General features: G+C 39.5%; 1 protein-coding gene and 1 long non-coding RNA gene across 2 annotated transcripts; one reads left to right on the forward strand and one right to left on the reverse strand.

The window, feature by feature from the left end:
- Positions 1-7,818: 7,818 nt before the first annotated feature.
- On the reverse strand, positions 7,819-8,460 carry LOC104094441 (3'-5' exonuclease-like). Its single transcript, XM_009600378.4, has one exon. The coding sequence runs from the start codon at positions 8,458-8,460 to the stop codon at positions 7,819-7,821; it is 642 nt and encodes a 213-aa protein (XP_009598673.1).
- An 8,802-nt stretch (positions 8,461-17,262) lies between these two features.
- LOC104094434 (uncharacterized) lies at positions 17,263-17,903 on the forward strand. Its single transcript, XR_001968896.3, has 2 exons — positions 17,263-17,597; positions 17,711-17,903. It is a non-coding gene; the product is annotated as an uncharacterized lncRNA (long non-coding RNA).
- The last annotated feature ends 3,022 nt before the right edge of the window (positions 17,904-20,925 follow it).

Here is a 20,925-nt window from a genome sequence, read left to right on the forward strand (position 1 = left end):
ACGCCTACAGTTCTTCCCTGAAAAAATTAAGTACAATGAAAGGAGAAATCTACGGGAGCTCCGCCAGACCAAATCAGTGCGGGACTACGTGCGAGAATTCTCAATGCTCATGCTTAATATACACAACATGGGGGACAAAGACAAACTCTTCACCTTTCTAGAAGGGTTGAAACCTTATGCCCGCATGGAGTTGCAGAGACAAAGGGTAGACACGTTACCTAAGGCGATCCAAGCAGCGGAGTGCCTTGGGGATTATCAAGTGGAAGCCCGGAAGAACAGGCCTCAACAACTTGTCTGAGGAGGATACAAAGTGAGCCAGCCGAACACTGGTGGCCCTAGCATAAGTAGAGGAGACCGGAGTGCAACCAAATCTAAGGCTCCCTCCTAAGGCAGTACTAGCACTGCATCTAACAATAACGATCGGGGAAGGAAATCCCCCTTAGGATGTCGTCATTACGGCGGACCACATTGGAACAATGAATGCCCACATGTACAGATGAATGCCCATCAAGCTTTTGATGATGAGACGGATGACGACGCAGATGATGCGGACCAGACTGAACCAGTAGGTGCATTCAATGCAATTGTTGGCTCTATTTCTGAGTCCTTAGCGGGAACCAGTGCTGGTATCCGTAAGAAGAAAGACCCCTACCCAATCTCCAAGAAAGGGAAAAAGAAGGCGAATGAGAGGACTCCTCCAAATCAAGAGAGGACCTTAATGTTCGTCGATATGAAGGTAAATGGCAAGCCCATTCGGGCCATGATAGACACGGGTGCTACCAACAATTACTTAGCCTCGACTCAGGTGGAGCGCCTTGGCCTAGTTGTAGGAAAGGGCAAAGGTCGTGTCAAGGCTATCAACTCACCTCCTCAGCCAGTTGGTGGAATAGCCAAAGAAGTACCAGTGAAGCTTGGCCCTTATGAAGGAAAATTTAACCTGCGTGTGGTGATCATAGATGACTTCGAGTTGATAGTGGGGTTGGAATTCCTGAGGCAAACCAACACCATGCCCGTACCTTATGCAGACATGCTAATGATGATGGGAGCAAATGGGGCCAAGCCCTGCATTATCCCGTGCATGCCCATGAAGATGGCCGTTGAGAACATCTCGGCCTTGCAGCTGAAGAAGGGAGTCAGAAGACATGAACCTACCTTCATGGCTACCCTCTGCATTGAAGATATTGAATGCTCCTCGGGTCCCATTTCTGCACCCGTGAAGGAGCTACTACTAGAATTTGAAGACATCATGCCACAAGAAATGCCAAAGCGTCTCCCGCCTAGGCGAACTGTGGACCATGAGATTGAGTTGGTGCCGGGTGCGAAGCCACCTGCTCGGGCGCCGTACAGAATGTCACAACCCGAACTCACCAAGCTTCAAAGACAATTGACGGAAATGCTAGACACAAGGACCATCATACCCTTCAAGTCCCCATACGGGTTCCCTGTGCTATTCCAAAAGAAACATGATGGTAGTCTACGACTCTGCGTGGATTATCGGGCTCTAAACAAAATCACCGTGAAGAACAAGTACCCTATTCCGCTAATGGCAGACTTGTTTGATAGACTGGGTAGTGCGACGGTGTTCACAAAAATAGACCTGGGGACAGGTTATTGGCAAGTCCGGATTGCAGAGGGTGATGAACAGAAGACGACCTACGTGACAAGATATGGGTCGTACGACTTCCTGGTTATGCCATTTGGCTTGACTAACGCGCCAGCCACATTTTGCACCATGATGAACCAAGTCTTCCGAGAATACATCGACAAATTCGTCGTGGTCTACTTGGATGAATATAGCCAGACCATGGAAGAACACCTGGAGCACTTGCGAAAGGTCCTAGCTCGATTGCGGGAGCACGAATTATATGCGAAGCTATCCAATTGCTCCTTTGCTTAGAAACAAATTGACTTCCTCAGACATGTCATCGGGGAAGGACGAATCAAGATAGACCAACACAAGATTCAGGCCATCACGGATTGGCCGCCGCCTAAGGATATCCACGCCTTGAGGTCGTTTCTTGGCCTATGCAACTTCTATTGGCGATTTTTGAAAAGTTACTCCCTCATTGCAGTGCCGCTGACAGAACTCCTCAAGAAGGTCACACCCTGGGATTGGGGATCCAAGCGGACATAGGCCTTCTACGCATTGAAAATGGCTATGTCTAGTATCCCCGTCTTGGCCCTCCCTGATTTGGCCAAGCCATTCGAGGTACAAACGGATGCCTCCGACTATGCACTTGGTGGGGTCTTGCTACAAGAAGGGCATCCCGTAACGTACGAGACCCGAAAACTGAAGGATGCAGAGTGGCGCTATGCCGCCCACGGAAAAGAATTATTGGCTGTCGTTCATTGATTACGCCTTTGGAGGCATTATCTACTGGGAACCCCGTTCGTGGTCAAGGCAGACAACGCAGTTGTTATCCATTTTATGACCCAACCAAAGTTGAATGGTCGGCAGGCCAGGTGGCAGGAACTCCTAGCGGAATTTCACTTCAACCTGGAGTATCGAAGTGGGAAGACTAATCATGTTGCTGGTGCTCTCAGTCGGAGAGCTGATCTAGCATCGGTGTGCGTATTCGCCACCCTAAGGGGGAACGAAGTAACCACCACAATAAAATACCAGATACTGGATCTACTCATCAAGGATCCTACTGCACAGTATTTGGTTGATTTGGTAGGACAGGGCAAGACTCGTCAGTTCTACACAGAAGATGGTTTCCTGAAAGTGAAAGGGAACCGAGTTTATGTTCCTAAAGGAGGAGATCTGCGAAGGGCTCTTCTGGCGGAATGCCATGATACTTTGTGGGCCGATCATCCTGGTGAAGAACGCACCATGGCATTGCTTCGTCGTGCATATTATTGGCTTCAAATGGCCGATGACGTCGCTCAGTATGTGAAAATTTGTCTAGTATGCCAGAAGGATAAGTCAGACTGCTTGATGCAGACAGGACTCTTGGAACCACTAGCCGTCCCAAAAGGACATTGGGAAAGTGTTTCCCTTGATTTCATCACCGGATTGCCCAAGGTCAGAGATCTCACAAGTATCTTGGTTGTGGTGGATCGGTTTTCCAAGTATGCTACCTTTATAGCAGCCCCACAGTATATATCAGCAGAAGATACATCTCGACTCTTCTTTTCTCATGTCGTCAAATATTGGGGCCTACCTAAAGACATCGTTAGTGATCGCGACTCACGCTTCACTAACAACCTTTGGACCCAACTCTTTAAGTGCCTTGGGTCAAAGTTGAGTCACAACTCAAGTTTTTATCCGCAATCTGATGGCCAGACGAAGCGATTCAATGGCATGCTAGAGGAATATCTCCGGCACTTTGTAACCGGATCGCAGAAGAACTGGGTGATTCTGGATGCTGCTCAACTGTGTTTCAATTCACAAAAAGCTCAAGTACCAACAAAAGCATTTTTGAAATTGTTACCGGATAGCAACCGCTACTCCCACATACTGTGAATGCACCAAACATGTTAAAATTTCCTCGGGCTGCTAGCTTCTCAAAAGAATAGAAGCAAAATTTGGAGATAGTGTAGAGCTATCTTGTCAAAGCTCAAAAGCGGATGAAGATGCATGCTGAACAGAATCGCCGTTTTGTTAAATACCAAGTGGGAGACAAAGTGATGGTCAAAATCCCAAAGCGGTTATTGTTTGCAGGGGCCCATGACCCTCGCCTATTGCAAAAATATATTGGACCCTTGTCCATTGAAAGACGCATTGAAAAAGTTGCATACCGGGTGGATACCCCAGCTTGGTGGAAAATCCATTCCGTTTTCCATGTCAGTCTCCTGAAACCTTTTCGGGAAGATATGGAGGACCCTTCACGAAGCCAACTCACAATACCAAGTATTCGAGGCCCCAATTCAACCAGAAAAAGGCGTGCTGAAGCTATTCTTGATGATCAAGTGATTCACGCCTTAAGGAAAGATCACCAGGAGTTCTTGGTGAAATGGCAGGGATGTGATGCAGAAAAGAATACCTGGGAGAGGGGAACAAACCTCAAAGCCTACAAGAGCCTGATTGATGATTATCTTGCAAGTAAGGTGCCGAAGACGTCGCCAACTCAGGTGGGGGAGAATGTCATGGGCGGCTTTCCAGCCATGCCCATGAACCCTTGAACGCGCGCCCCGTGGCGTCCTGGCAAGCCTCCCAACGCCCAGCGCCACGGTCGGCCTCGTGGTCTCGACAGCTCCAAGTGACAAGCGCGCATGTGCCTCTGTCGCCCCACCGCTAGCCATCACCAGCGTCCAGCCACAGGCAGATGCCAACAACGCCGCGCGCGCAGACGACGCCGTGTGCGCAGACCCTAATGCTAAAGACAAAGTTGCTGCCAACGGACTTGTTTCTACTTTGTAGAAGATTAAGTCCTTTTCATTGTAAATATAGAGTAGTTTTACTGCATTTTCTTTAAGTGTGCTTTTACAGCTTATTTAGGTCAAGTCATGCAACTTTGATTTATTTTTTTAAAGCATTATTAAGTGGGACCAAGCAATCAAACTTTCTAACAAGCAAACAATTCTCTATACTTGTGTCTCTCCTCCCGACACCGTGTTATTTTTCTGTAATAGCTTTCATTCAATGCAATCAAACTTTCTCTTTCATTCTCAATTCTCTTTTCTGCTCTCTCAATTGCTCATGACATTGGTTTTTCCGTACGACACTGACAATCTAGTCTAGCTTACGGAGGGGACCTCAATTGGCGGACAGTAATCGCACTGACATCGATTGCTTCCAAAGAATCTCAGGAAGGCACCGCGTAACATAACACATGCATATATAGATAATTTAATGGATTTAGCAATATCAGTCAACTATTTCGAGGGAAAAAACAAAGAAAGAAAGGGAACTTTCAATAATAGACAGCTGTATCATCTTGTGAATCCTTTAGTGAAATAATGCGACAAATGCTGATTTTGACTCTTTCCAGTTCCCACTATGGCATATGGGAACTTTACTATACTATTATAGGATTCCTCACTAGGTGGTTATTAAATACACTTTTAAATATGTATTTCATAATTTGTTACTATTCACTTATATTAAAGTGTACAAATCCCTCTGTTTCTTGGTCAATGATTGACAACTACATGAGTGGACTAATAATTCATATTACACAAAGAAATTACTATTGGTGACATAATACGTTACCACATTATGATAAAGGGTGAATCTATCTCAGCTTACCTTCCAATCAACATCATTTTTTGTCCTCTACCATACGTTCCAACCCTTGAACCTATCTACCTCATTTCCACATCATATATATACAATGCATACATTCACACACTCACTTCTTCTTGGATAGGTTCGAATATATAGGGTCAAAGAAACAGCACGAGAAAATGGAAGGATACACCAAGATCAACGGAAACAACACTAGCAACAAATCAAGATCCACAGATTTCTCAGATCTCCAATCTTTCCCCCAACCCCACAAAACAAATGAGAATCTTAGCCCAAACCACACAACACTTAATGAGGTTCAGATCAAGAACATATATATTGAATCCATATCGAAAAACCAACACATCAAGAACCAAGAAACCCATGATGGAAATGAAAATGAAAATGAAGATGGCATTGCCAATGATGAGAAAAGGGAGTGCAACAACAATATTCCCAGTGGTGTGAAGTTGAGCAGGGCTTGCTCTGTTTCAGCAGCAGCTTCAGCAAACAGGTTCAAGCTAGAAAGACAAGGAAGCAAGAGGAGTACTACATCAACATCATTTCAATCAGTGAAGAGAGTTTTTTCAATGAGAAGATCTTCATCAGTTTCTGAGAAGTATTGCAGGATCCATGATCAGGGATTCACCATTTCGTCTCCAGTATTGGATGATGTTGCTGAAGCTAATGAAGGTATGGAGATTAAGAAGAAGAAAAGTGGAAGTGGAAGAATCCTAAAAGCCTGTAAGCGCCTTTTTGGAATCTAAAAGTCATTACAAAAAAGTACTCAGTTCATTCTTTCTTTAAAATAAATTAATTTAATTCAGTTATGCTTTTTCAAAGTCAAAAGAGTTTTGTAGTCACTGGCTACACTCATATGGAGTATGTATTGTTCATTACTCCCCAGCCCCCCACACCCAACATTTTGTCCAAGCTCATGAATGAAACGCCACCTTCGCGAGTCGAAGTCAATGGTTCAGAATGGATGTGATCTATTATATATTTATATTTTTAATATTTTGTTTTGAATATGCATCTGCGGTTCGAGTAACTAGTAGCAGGTTCAGTTGATCTCACTGAACGCGCTCTAAATCCGCCTCTAACCTTATCCCTCACAAAAGAAAAGTTTGTACATGTATGTACTCTAGAAAGGAACTCCTGCAGTCCTATTTCAATCTTGAGAATGTTAAATCTTTGGTAATATATCTTTCTCTTTCGTGAACTTCTTCTTTGTATATAGTAGTTTCTTATTTCAGATGATGGGAGTTTTGTTATGGAACTTAGGTCTTGCCCTGCTTAACTATTTTATTTTAGTTGCAAAGTGTTATATTTATATATTTGCTTTTAAGATGGTAAAATAACCTTTTAAGCTCTTTTTAGCTTAAGTTACTGGTTTGCAAAGTTAAAAAGAACTTAAAAAATATGTCAAAAGTAATAGGCTGGACAACCCAAATTTATTACTTTTTGGCTTAAAACCCATTTTTTAAAGTCAATCCAAACGATCTCTAACAATGTCGGTAGTTAATAAAGTTGAGTGTTCAAAACGGAGGTGATTAGTAGGTAGTTCCAAAACATGTAATATGCTTAACTGTTGATTAGTTTATTATGGAGTCAAAGTTAAATTTAGGATGTTTGACTATGAGGAAGCTGATTGAGATCCAAATCTAGGCATAAACTAATGACTTTCCAATTCAAAGCTTTGCCAGTAACTAATAAAAGTGAATTAACAATTGAGGGTGGAAAGTGAGGGTGAAGTTATGAGAGAACATTGGGCCAAAAAAGCAAAAGAAAAAACAAGTAAAATCTAAATATTGAACAAAAGAAAAGGAAAAATGAGTTTAAAATAAGCGAAATATCAACAAGCATGTGATCATCACACAATGAAGACAAAAATGGAAGTACCAACATTGCATTTGGCTTCACTTTAGGATCCATTAGAGGTCACTAATTATAAACCACAAAACAATATTATACATATATATCCTTGTCACGGCCATCAAAGTCAGGTCTTTTAGTTGTTCAAAAATGATCAAGAAGTGGAGGAAGAAACTCAGTCGAAGACTCCTAGCCTCAATCTTGTTAAAGATTACAAAATATTGGTAATGTTGAACACAAGATATGATTACAAATATATACATTTAAAACAAAGTAATATGACATTTTCAGAGTAAAAGTTTGTTTTTGAACAACCTATAAACCAAAATGAATAATGTACAGCACGTATCATGTACTCCCTCTATCTCAATTTGCTTGGTAGTTGGTATAATCAAAGCCTTTTCTAGTATTCATTAAAAGTTCATGTCAGTACTGCTTGATAAATCAAATGTTACAATTTGAAGTTTAGTGTTACAAATTTGAATCAGGTGACCTTCAAACCATGTTAAATATTTACCCGCATCAGGTATGGAACCAAATATGTGTTTGTAAGGAGACTCATCTCACTTAATAATTAATATATATATATTTTCACCTAATAAAATTATTTAATCATGATAAATTGGTACAATTTAGTATAAATTTTTAAGACCAACCATTGTTATCTAATGGAGTCTTACCCTTTTCCCATCGTAATGTCTAATAAGCATACATCAACTTCAATTACTGACCTTATGTCATATAGATAAAATAATACAACATATCAACAAGTTCTAATGATACCAAGCACTTAAGAGCCTCCCAACTTCAAAAGAAAGATAAGCATCAAGGCAAGCATAACATATCTGCTTAGGGCTAAGCCAACGCTGATCCCAAGCACTCATAGTCACACTCTTGGGCTTCACAATCTCTATTCCCACTATTTCCTTCGCCAAATCCTTCAGCCCCGCCGTGCGAAGTTCCTTCTTCTCCAGCTCCACCGCCGCCCACTCCCGGAGATCAACCGTGTTCAACACGTCGACTCCATAATCGTCCCACAGCTTCTTCACATCACTCTTAATACCAACCCCAACGAATCTGTAGTCGTCGTTCTGGAGGAAGTTGCGGAGTCGGCGGGGGATTTTGGTGGAGTGAAGAATTTGGTAAATAAGACAGGATTTTCCGACACAGAGTTGGATGGTGGCGACGGGGTTGTTTGCGGTGGCAGTGAAGTTGGGGAGCCACTCGATGTCGAGGCCGACAATCAAGCGGTGGAGACGGGATTCGTTTGAAATTTCGATCTTCTTAATCCATGCGGACACCGAACCGGGATCATGAGTGACAGCGGTTTCGATTTCGACATCGTCCAACATCACTTCGTATAATTTGTGTGGACATTTGCAGGTTAATTCGTACTCCCTGATCTTCACATTCATGGCGTTTTCAAAAGCAAGAACGCTACCTCTACACTCAATCTAGTTGTGAATTTTGATGCTAGAAATAGTAAATTTAGGGTTGTTAAATGATAGGCTGGGTCAAGTCTGTCGTGTGAAGTTCACTCATTGGATCAAAATATATTCTTTTTAGTGGAAAATAAGTTTTGCACTTAACCCGAAATGTACAGTCAGAGCCCATTGGATAAAATCAAGATAAAAGACAAAAGTAAATTTTGGTACAACTTTTATTTTTCCAAGATATTTTTTCTTCCCCACACCAAATTATATTCCCTTTCTTACATATCACGCTTCACTTTTTACTCTTTCTATATGTTTTTACTTTTTTTCTTCAATTCTTTTAATTCTAGCACCTTTTTTCTCTCTTACTTTTACTTTTTTTAATACTATTTAATATGAGATTTAATGATAGGCAAAATGCAGCAATATATATAGTATCCTAAGTTCGACAGTGTATCCCTAGTATATATATTGAGTGCAACATGTGTGTATATATGTATGTATAAAGTTGTACATACAGGATAATTTTAATAAATTATAGTTTTGTAGAAAAATTATATACATATTATTTTGCAATGTATAATATTGTGTATATATTGTATCCTAAGTTTGACAGTGTATCCTTAGTGTATATTGAGCCTATCTCGAGTGTACTTGTGTATCTAAAGTGTATATTTAGTGTATCCCAATTGTATTTTGTATCATGAATGTATAATCTGTCTAAACAATGTATCAAAATCGTATACACATGTGTATTGTCTAATATGTAAATATAGTATATATAAATTATATACATATTTTGTACGTGTAATGTGTGCACACCATGTATTTAGAGTGTATCACGTATTTTGAAATGTATTCCCAATGTATCATTAATGTATTCCCGGTGCTTTTGTGTATTCAAAGTGTATAGTGACAGTCTATTGTATATAAATTGTACGATGACAGTCTATTTTATATATTTTTTTGTATAGTGACAGTCTTTTTTATATATATTTTGTATAGTGACATCTATTTTGTATATTTTTTATATAATGACAGTCTATTTAGTATATAAGTTGTATATTGACAGTCTATTTTGGATATTTTTTATATAGTGACAGATTATTTGTACATTTGTTTTTGTATAGTAAGAGTCTCTTTTGTATATTGAATGACTACACGTTTGTAAAACCAGTCATTACATAATTGATGTGATGTATCTTACTGTGATTTTTAATTATTTATTGTCTGTTAGTGTATCAAGGAATTGTAACAAACGGAGTATACTCCACGGATCCTGTGTGTGAACCTACATAGTATTATATAAATAAAATTTCCAGTTTCTCAAAAGTAAAAAAAAGAAAAAAAGGAGTATACTCCACAATTCTGAAAAGGAAAGATGCAAAACAAGCAAAAACGAAAAATTAATTTTTGTGAAAATTGTATATAATTATCGGTTGACAACTGGAGTTTATTTGTGAAATATCTATAGACCCCAACAAGACTTCTTTATGATCACCTCCACCTTCATGTCCACTGAATATGCCGCCATCCCAATTAAAGAGCTAAATCCCTTAAGCTTGCTGTTTTACACTTATCTTCTTCTTCGGCGAATGGTAAAGCAGTAGCAACTCAAGCTCTACACAGTGCTTTTCCACGAGAAGATAATCTCCTTCACCCTGCTACTTCTGAAGTATATCCAATTCTGCTCCGATTATCTTGTTGATCGTTCTTATTTTGTGGGATATTTGAAATTCTTGGAAAAAAATAGAAAATTTGTTGAAGAAAAATATATTTTTTCTTGTGAATTTTCCTTAATCTGATTGATGAGAAAACATGGGAAAGAGTTGGGACATAGTTAAATCCTCTGTTTGTCAATATCGGTGGACTGTTATCCATTCCTGCAAACTCCAGTTTGCCAATTTCGCTGGCTAACCGCTAGAATTACTTTTGGGCTATAAAATATATATTATAATTTTTGGCTACCGGGTGTTATAAGTTTAGCCCGAGTGACTATAAATAAATTTTGCTCTACTTAAAATCCGTTATGGGGAGGGGGGGGGGATGTCACCACGACAAAAATACTTATAACGATCTCAGGGTGTGGACCAATAGAGACAACATTTCAACAGGCCCACGTGAAATTGGGCTCAAGAATTAAGCATGATACGTACAACCTAGTGATTAATAAAGTGAGAAAAGATCCATAAGATTTTAAGTTTAAACTCTTAGCAAAGGATAAAAATTAGGCGATTTCTTTCCCTTTTGCCTCAACTTTGTTTTTGTTGGGACATAATTACCTAATATCTATGCAGGTGGGAAATATTCGGTGGAATAGTCAAGTTGCGCAAGCTATAAAGTGCAGGTTAAGGTTTGAGTACTTTGTTCAAGTTTGATAGTCACATGGGTTTAATTTAGATTCCAATAAAAGTCTCAATTTTTATAATTTTTGAGTGTTACATTTTTCTATTATATTATTTTCTATTATATAGAAAAGGGAAGATAGTCGACCAAGGGTAGAAGAGTCATTTCGCTCAGCCATAAAGTGCTTGCCTTTGTAACTCTGTTATTGAGCTTTTCATCTGACGCCTCTCTTCATCTTCTTTTCTTACCTACTTCTCAATTCTATTTGCTCTTCTTAGATGTGGTGTTGAATTTTCAGGTTAGCTATTCTTACGATTTTTGCCCAAATCTTCTCTTTATTTTTAAATCTGTATATACTTTTGTTGGTTTCTAAAAAATCTTATAGTATGACTCTTCTGTAAAGAAGAATATCGGAGAAGGGGAGAAGAGGAAAGAAGAAGAGAAGAATTTAGAGAGGAAATTGGATAGATTTTCATTCATACTAATCATTGTAATACAAACAAATATAAATAACGACTAACTCTGCCAAATCCGTTACCTAGGGATCTGGAAAAATGACATTTGGCAGCTTGTGACATCACCTCTACTCTAACAAACTTAAGGACTCAAAAAACTGAAATTTGAATTATATTGGACTAATTTTTTACTAATAAAACTATGGAACTAAAGTGTAAACTCTTATCAACTGAATTAACTACTACTACTCATTCTTATGACAAACCCCGCCCCTTATAGAACTTTGTCCTCACGGTTCAAAATATGGAAACTGAGATTTGATGAAGCTCTAATCTTCCCAAGTGGACTCTTTCGGAAGCAAGTTGGACCATTGAATCAAAACTTGTGTCACTGTCTAGTTACCTCTCTTGATCATTCTTCTTCCTAAAACAGCAACTCGCTCAGTCATAGGAGCACCATCAGGAGTACATGTAGGGAGATCAATACGGGCAACTATATCAGTGCCTATTTTCCTTTTGAGCTGTGAGACATGAAAAACTGGATGGATTTTTGCTATGGAAGGAAGTTGTAACTCATAAGCAGTATTGTCAATCTTCTTAATCACCTGATATGGACCATAAAACTTGGATGAGAGTTTGAGGCTTTTCCGGATTGCCACCGAAGACTGCCTATAGGGCTGAAGCTTAAGATAAACCCAATCTCCCACTAAAAATTCTCTGTCAGTTCTATGTTTATCTGCTTGTTGCTTCATTCTGTTTTGAGCTTTTCTGAGACTTTCCTACAGCACTTTAGCCATCACTTGCCTCTCATTTAGCCATTGGTCTACAAAATCAACTTTGCTTTGGGCTACTATTTAATTATCAATTGTGGAGGTTCATAACCATAAACAACCTGAAATGGGGTCATTTGCAATGCAGAGTGGAAGGATGTGTTGTACCAAAACTCAGCTAAAGAGAGCCACTGGTTCCATGCCTTTGGTTTGTGACTTGTCATGCATCTGGGATATGTTTTAAGGAACCTATTTAGCCTTTCTGATTGACCATCTGTTTGGGGATGGTAAGCTGAGCTCATGTGTAATTCAGTCTTCAACAACTTAACAAGTTCCCTCCAGAAGATGCTTGTGAACACTATCTTTGTCAGACACTATGCTTTGGGGAAGACCATGTAGCTTATACAGTTGATATAGGAAGGCCTTAGCAACATGGGCTGTATTGAATGGATGAAGGAGTGGAATAAAGTGTGCACATTTGCTGAACCTGTCAATCACCACCAGAAATGTGTTTCCAAGGGTGGTCTGGGATTGGCAAGGGTTGTAGCAATCCTGGAGGTGCTATGTTTTCAGTCTTGTTTCTTTGACAAGTATCACACTCTTGCACTACCCTTTGGATATCTGATTGCATAGATGGCCAATAGAATAGTGAACTCAACCTTTTTTAAGTTGCTAGTACTCCAGAATGACCACTTAGGGCTGATGAGTGCATTGCCTTGATTAGCTGTTGCCTCATGTTACCCTTGCTTCCTATCCATAGTTTGCCCAGATGCCTTAACAGTCCATTCACTACTTGATTGGTTGCACTTCCACTTGGATTTTGTGTAAGTTTAGAAATGAGCTGGTTCACTTCCTCATCTCCCTGATAACTTTCTAACACTTCTTGATCCCAAATTGGCTTAATGCTGGTGATAACATTACAATGTCCTGAGATTTTTCTAGACAAGGCATCAACAGCTGAATTCTCGCTTCCTTTCCTATATTGGATGTCAAAGTTTAGCCCAAGTAACTTAGTTAGTCCCTTGTGTTGCAGCATAGTAGATATCCTCTGGTCTTTTAGGAATTTGAGACTGAAATGGTCAGTCTTGACTGTGAAGAAGTTCTGCTGCAAGTAGTGTCTCCACTTGTCTACTGCTAGTAATAAAGCCATCAATTCCTTCTCATAAGTTGATAGTCCCTGGTGTTTAGGACTGAGGACTTGACTCAAATAGGCTATTGGGTGATGCTCTTGCATGAGAATGACTCCAATACCTGAACCACTAGCATCAACTTCTACTGTAAAGGACTTGGAAAAATCAGGTAAATCCAATACTGGAGCCTTAACCATTGCATCTTTGAGTTTTTCAAATGCAATCGTAGCTTCTTCAGTCCATGCAAAATTACTCTTTTTGAGTAGTGAAGTCAGTGGCTTGCTAATGACTCCATATCCCAATATGAATCTCATGTAATAGTTAGCGAGCCCTAGGAACCCCCTTAGATCCTTGATATTTGTTGGTCTAGGCCAGTGAAGCATTGTTTGGATCTTAGCAGGATCTGTTTGCACTCCATTTCCTAAAATGATATGGCCAAGGTAGTCCACTTGTGGTTGAGCAAACGAGCATTTAGATATCTTGGCATATAGTTGGTGCTTTCTCAGCAGTTAAAGCACCTTTTCCAAATGCCTCAAGTGGCTGCTCAGGTCTGGACTGTAGACTAAGATATCATCAAAAAATACCAAGATGAACTTCTTGAGGTACTCCCCAAACACCTGGTGCATCAGTGCCTGGAATATAGCAGGTGCATTAGTCAGCCCAAAGGGCATGACCTTGAATTGCCATAGCCCATGATATGTTCTGAATGCAGTATTGAACTCATTAGATTCCTTCATCCTCACTTGATGATAACCAGCCCTAAGATCAATCTTAGAAAACAGAACTGCCCCTTTGAGTTCATCCAATAAGTCTTCTACTACTGGAATGAGATATTTGTTCTTGACAGTCATTGCATTCATCTTTTTGTAGTCAATGCATAACCTCCATGTGGAGTCCTTCTTTTTGACCAAGAGAGATGATGAGGCAAAGCAAGATTGGCTAGGCACCACAGTCCTAACTTTGAGCATTTCTGTAATCATTTGTTCAATTGCATCCTTTTGGTCATGGGAGTATCTATAAGGCCTTAGACTGAAAGGGTGAGCTTCTGGCAATAAGGTGATGGTGTGGTCACAACTTCTTTTGGGAGGCAGGGCCTTTGGTTCCTCAAAGACATCATCACGCTTCTGCAACAACTCTAAAATTGGTATGGACACCTCTATTTCTGGAGTATGCTTGGATGGGTCATACAATTGCACCAGACAACAACTGCTCCCTTGCCGCAGCCATTTTGCTGAATCTTCCTCAACATCAGACCATACTTCAGCAGTATCAGCATTGCCCTTGAGTGTGATGAGTCTGCCACTTTTTTGGAAAGTCACACTAAGAGGCGTATTGAGGATAACATGAGTGAACTGATCTAGCCAATTCATCTCTAGTACCATGTCATAGCCACCAAGGTGTAACACCCTCATGGGAAATTAAAATTCTTCTCCCTGCATAGTCCATTTGAACTTGGGGCACCATTCTTCACTGAACATTTGTTGTCCATTTGCTACAACTACTCTCATGGGTTGTGTTGTAGGGTATATCATTCCTGCCATGCTTTTAGCTACTCTTGGGCTAATGAAACTGTGAGTGGATCCACTGTCCACTAAGATAAATACAGATAACTTCTTCACCCTTCCTTGTATCTTGATAGTAGAAGGTGAAGTAGTCATGCCCAAAGCTACATTCATAGATAGCTCAGCATGCTCTTCTTCTACCACAACCACAATCTCTCCCAAAGGCTCAGCTGCTTCACTTGCATCATAATACACTTCCTCTTGTTCCACTCCACTAGCTCCAGTAATTAGATTCAAGGTTTTTGGTTTACATTAATGGCCAGGGTAGTACCTCTCATGATACATGAAGCATATATTCCTTTCTCTCATCTGGTCGTAAGTTAAGTATTTTGGTTGGTTTGTGCCTGCAGTACCAGAAGGGCCTTCCTGATTGTTTTGGTTGTTAGGTGTTGAAGGAGTGTTTCTGGTGGTGTAGGTAAGTCTGAGTGGTTCGTTATAAGTGAGGGGAAGAGGGTTCTGTGGGTATGTGATCCTTGGAGTGATGGGTGAATAATTTCTGGTGGTAGTTTGAGAGGGTCAGTATAAGTATTTTTGCAGGGCTTTTAAGGCATCCTCATGCAGTTTGGCTACTTCATAAGTATCCAAAAGAGTTGTAGGGTTATAGATCCTGACCAAATACTTGATTTCAGGTCTCAATCCACTAACAAAACTAGCTACAAAATGCAGCTCATTCAGGTGAGGGTTGATCATCATCATGTGGATTCTTAACTCCTCAAATTTCTCTTGATATGCCTCTATGCTTCCTTCCTGCCTCAACTTGCTAAACTCATCAATGATATCTAGAGGTCTGATATGACCAAACCTCCTACATATATCCATATAGAATAAAGGCCAATCTACTACCCTCCCCCCTATCAATAACATAAGCATCAAGCCAATTGTCAACCTTATCCTTTAAGTGCATGGCAATGTAAGTCATTTTCTCATGGTCAGGTACCTTATAGATTTCGAAATACCTATCACATCTCCTTATCCAAGCTCTGGGGTTGGTTCCATCAAATTCTGGGAATATGAGCTTGCCTTTTGGGGACTGAGTTGTTGGTAGTTGCAGGGATTGATTCCCAGCTTCCATGACTCCAACTGGAGTAGGTAAAATTAGGGGTTGGGGATTTCTATGCGCAGGAGCAGGTGGAAAGGCTATACCTCGAGCATTAGTAGCAGAAGGATGTGTGAGTGGAGCTATAGAATGTATTGGTTGTCGAACACTCCCTCCACTGGTTGTTCCGCCGATGGACAAGGAAACTCTTTGAGCATATGAAGATCCAGTCATAGGTGAAGGTGTTTCTGGTCCACGCTCCTTCAGTAGTTGCTGAAGAATCAGCTCGAGCTTCCTCTGAGTTTCTACATTTTGAGCTTGAGTATCATCCATTTTGTCAACTCTAGTCGATACATCCTTGATACATGTGGTTAGCTGCTGTACCTGAGTATCCAATTGTTTGATGCTATACTCAATACCTTTCAATTTTTGTTCAGCCATGGTGGTCAGAGGACCGCTGCTCTGATGCCAAATTTTACACTCACACTTTGCTCACACCAATAGAAGAAGAAGAATATCGGAGAAGGGGAGAAGAGGAAAGAAGAAGAGAAGAATTTAGAGAGGAAATTGGATAGATTCTCATTCATACCAATCATTGTAATACAAAGGAATATAAATAACGACTAGCTCTGCCAAATTCGTTACTTAGGGCTTCTAGAAAATGACATTTGGCATCTTGTGACATCACCTCTACTCTAACAAACTTAAGGACTCAAAAGACTAAAATTTGAATTACATTGGACTAATTTGTTACTAATAAAACTATGGGACTAAAGTATAAACTCTTATCAGCTGAATTAACTACTACTACTCATTCTTGTGACATCTTCGTAGGAAACAATGGTGGACTTCTCATTATGGGTTTTGAAAAATAAATTTTCGGCTAAATCTTAGCTCATGTTCCCTCAATCAGTCAGATTCTCCATCCTTGTCATATCTGATTTAAATTTCATTTTTTAAAGTTTCGATCGGATTTTTTGGGATTTGAAAGTAAGGCATAAGGGAGAAGAACTCCCTCAATATGTTAGATGCTCCGTCTGTTCAAGTGACTACAATCTAATCTTCAATTAGCTTTCATGGGAGAACTACAATTTACTATGAAGAAACCTATCTTCTTTGGTTAAAAAAAGTTATAGTGACAATTCATTTTTATTTCAATACCAGCCTTCTCAATGTTCAATTTCTTATGAGAGGCACATTCAGAAGGTGAGGATTTTATTCACTTCAATAACATTACATTATTGGCGTAGGATTATCGTTGTACTTAGAAAGATTAAAAATAATTTGCTTTGTACTTCCTACACAACCCAAGGTAAGCAAGAAATAATACATTTCTTCTTGATTTCTCAGTTGCATGTCCATTACTGCTTTATTTGTTGATGTAAAATTTTGCCTTTCTCTGACTTTTTGTTTGGGAATGTCTATTACTGATGCTTTTGTTACTTTGTTTTGTTTTATCTTATTTACTTCAATTTTTTCTCTTTGTTGTGGTAGTTGTACGTTCGTTTGTATGTTCAGCACTTCGGAGCCCGATAAATGCTGCTCTTTTATTGGCTTTCATTTTTTCTTAGTTTCTTCGTATTGAGGAGTCAAAAGGATTCTGTTTTAGTATCTATGTGTGTACATTTGTATGTTTGATATATGGTTCTGTCATGCTCATATAATAGGTACTAAAGGTTTTACGTTATCTATTGAAAGAATAAAAATATCTATTTTCTGTACATACTGAAGTGCAATAATTTGCAGATATTGTGACAAAGTTCATTGAGGGACTTATTGAGGCTTATTCTAGGTTGCAATATTAGAATGAGTTTCCTGAGGTGATCTATCTTTAGTTACTTCATTCACTTTTTTTGTTCACATATTACGCTGCTGAGATAACAAGAGTTCCAAGGTTTAATTCTAACATGTTATCTTTTATACTGAACGTCAGGTTAACGTTGTCTTGAGATCTGATGTTTCTGGTGAAAAAGTATGCCAAGATCGCCGTAATTTCAGGTCTTCCATTTGAACTATGTCCCATCTCTCTATTTCAATACTGGATTTTTTTTTTCATTAGTAGCACTAACAACTATGCATTCAAAGCTCCATACATAAGTTGGAAATGGATGAAGCTTGATAGATTAGTCTAATTTGTATATTGGTGAAACTAGAAAGCTTCTTATAATGAGTTACACTACACTACAAGTCTCTTATGTGTAGCTTGCTCATCTCTTCTGAAAGAAAATAATAAATTTTTATGAGATTCTCTGCAGTTTTGTGCCTAAAACTAAATACAACTTTTAGTAGTTCCTTAATATGCGATGACTTATCATTTTTATTTGATAGAGATGGAAAATTATCAGTATAGAAATGGCATACAAAAGTACTATAGAGCCTTAAAAACTGATTCTCTATAAGTAACACCCAAATATCTATATTAATCAAGTCCTTATAAGTGCACCAAAATTTCATTAGATATCATAGACATGCCCTCATATGCACAAAATTATTGTCCACAACTTTAAGGCTTTCTTGTTCATTTTCCTTCAAAGTATGCATATAATAGTCAAGGAATTACATCCAATGGAGCAAGACTTTAGGTTTCATGTCTTTTATCTAACGTTTAGGCTTAAAGGTCTATATTTGAGATTCAGAATTAACCATAATAATTATTTTTTTGGTATAGTCACTCTTCTTGAAGATTGCACTTTGTGAAAGATGTAGCTTTATTCAGTTGAATCAAAATTTAGTGAATTACTAAAAGGAACCTTCTTGATAAGAAACAAATGCACATGGATGAAAGATTTATATGTCAGTTTTATCTTAGTTATATTTTATTATATGTAGTAGATTATCTCTTATCGCAGGATACTAAACCTTAGAAACCAAAATAGTCAGAACAAAATTCAAAACTTGATGATGATAATGGTTTACATTTTGAGCTTGTAAAACTTTTGAGTGGCTCCAATAACAAATTCTAAGTATTTGGACCCTTTTCTCGGGTGAAGCATCAAAATTTGGAGAAGGAGCAGGGTATAACAACCCTACTATATAACAACCTTTCATCCCTTAGAGGTCTTAGACATGCATAGTAAAAGAAGGAGCAGGGGTAGTACCCATCCACACCCAGGGGTAGTTAGACCCACTGTCTCTCCCTGGGGTGCACCAGTATTATTTGTAAAGAAGAAAGATGGCTCTATGCGGATGTGTATAGACTATCGACAGTTGAACAAGGCCACTATCAAAAATAAATATCCACTGCCGAGAATTGATGACTTATTTGATCAGCTTCAGGGTGCCAAGGTATTTTCGAATATCGATTTGAGGTCTGGTTACCATCAGTTGAAGATTAGGGCCTCTGATATATCTAAAATAGCTTTTCGAACTCGGTATGGGCATTACGAATTCCTAGTGATGTCATTTGGGTTGACAAATGCCCCAGCAGCATTTATGGATTTGATGAATCGGGTGTTCAAGACTTATTTGGATTCTTTGGTAGTTGTATTCATTGATGATATCTTGATTTACTCCAGCAGTCGAGAGGAACATGAGTAGCATCTTCGAAGTGTGCTTCACACCTTGAAGAATAATTAGTTATATGCCAAGTTTTTAAAATGTGAGTTTTGGTTAGACTCAGTTGCCTTTTGGGGGCATGTTGTATCGACAGAAGGTATAAAGGTGGATCCTAAGAAGATTGAGGTTGTTCAGAATTGGCCTAGACCTACTTCAGTTACAGAGATCCGGAGTTTTCTGAGTTTAGCAGACTATTATCGTCAGTTCGTAGAAGGGTTTTCATATATAGCAAGCCCATTGACCAGATTGACCCAGAAAAGTGTCCCATTCAGATAGTCAGACGAGTGTGAGTTGAGCTTTCAGAAGCTCAAGACCGCTTTATCTATGACGCCAGCGTTGGTATTGCCCACACGTTCAGGATCGTATATGGTATTTTGTGACGCATCTCACATTGGGCTTGGTGCAGTATTAATGCAAGATGGCAAGGTAATTGCATATGCGTCGCGGCAGTTGAAAGTTCATGAGAAGAATTATCCTGTTCATGACTTAGAATTGGCAGCCATTATTCATGCGCTGAAGATTTGGAGGCATTACCTCTACGGTGTCTCGTGTGAGGTATTTACTAATCATCGTAGCCTTCAGTATCTATTCAAATAAAAGGATCTTAATTTGAGGCAGAGAAGATGGTTGGAGTTTTTGAAAGACTATGATATCACCATTTTATATCACCCCGGAAAGGCCAATGTGGTGGCCGATGCTTTGAGTAAGAAGGCTGTGAGTATGGGCAGTCTTGCATATATTCCGGTTGGTGAGAGGCCATTAGCTGCAGATGTTCAGACTTTGGCTAATCAGTTTGTGAGGTTAGATGTTTCATAACCCAGTCGGGTTCTAGCTTGCACATCCGCTCGGTCTTCTTTATATGAGCGCATCAGAGAGAGGCAGTATGATGATCCTCATTTACTTATCCTTAAGGACACGGTGCGGCACGGTGATGCCAAACAGGTTGCTGTGGGGGAAGATGGAGTTCTGCGAATGCAGGGCCATATTTGTGTACCTAATGTGGATGTGCTTCGTGAATTAATTCTTGAAGAGGCACACAGTTTCAGGTATTCTATTCATCCAGGTACCGCTAAAATGTATCAAGATTTGCGGCAACATTATTGGTGGAGGAGAATGATAAAGGATATAGTTACATATGTAGCTCGGTGTCTAAATTGTCAGCAAATTAAGTACGAGCATCAGAGACCTGGTTGTTTGCTTCAGAATTTAGAAATTCCTGAGTGGAAGTGGGAGCGTATCACTATGGATTTTGTTGTTGGGCTCCCACTGACTCAGAGAAAATTTGACACAGTTTGGGTCATTGTAGACAGGTTGACCAAGTCAACACATTTCATTCCAGTGGCAGTTACATATTCTTTAGAGAGGTTAGCTGAAATTTACATTCGTGAGATTGTCCGCCTTCACGGTGTGCCCGTGTCTATTATTTCAGATTGAGGTACGCAGTTTACCTCACATTTCTGGAGGGCTGTACAGCGTGAGTTAGGCACGCGGGTGGAGTTGAGTACAACATTTCATCCACAGACAGACGGACAGTCAGAGCGCACTATTCAAATATTAGAAGATATGCTCCGCGCTTGTGTTATAGACTTTGGA

This window comes from Nicotiana tomentosiformis, chromosome 1 (assembly GCF_000390325.3).
Source record: "Nicotiana tomentosiformis chromosome 1, ASM39032v3, whole genome shotgun sequence".
Taxonomy (NCBI): domain Eukaryota; kingdom Viridiplantae; phylum Streptophyta; class Magnoliopsida; order Solanales; family Solanaceae; genus Nicotiana; species Nicotiana tomentosiformis.

Excerpts from the sequence above, each read along its gene's own strand:
- LOC104094441 (XM_009600378.4), bottom strand. The coding sequence starts at position 8,460 with ATGAATGTGAAGATCAGGGAGTACGAATTAACCTGCAAATGTCCACAC.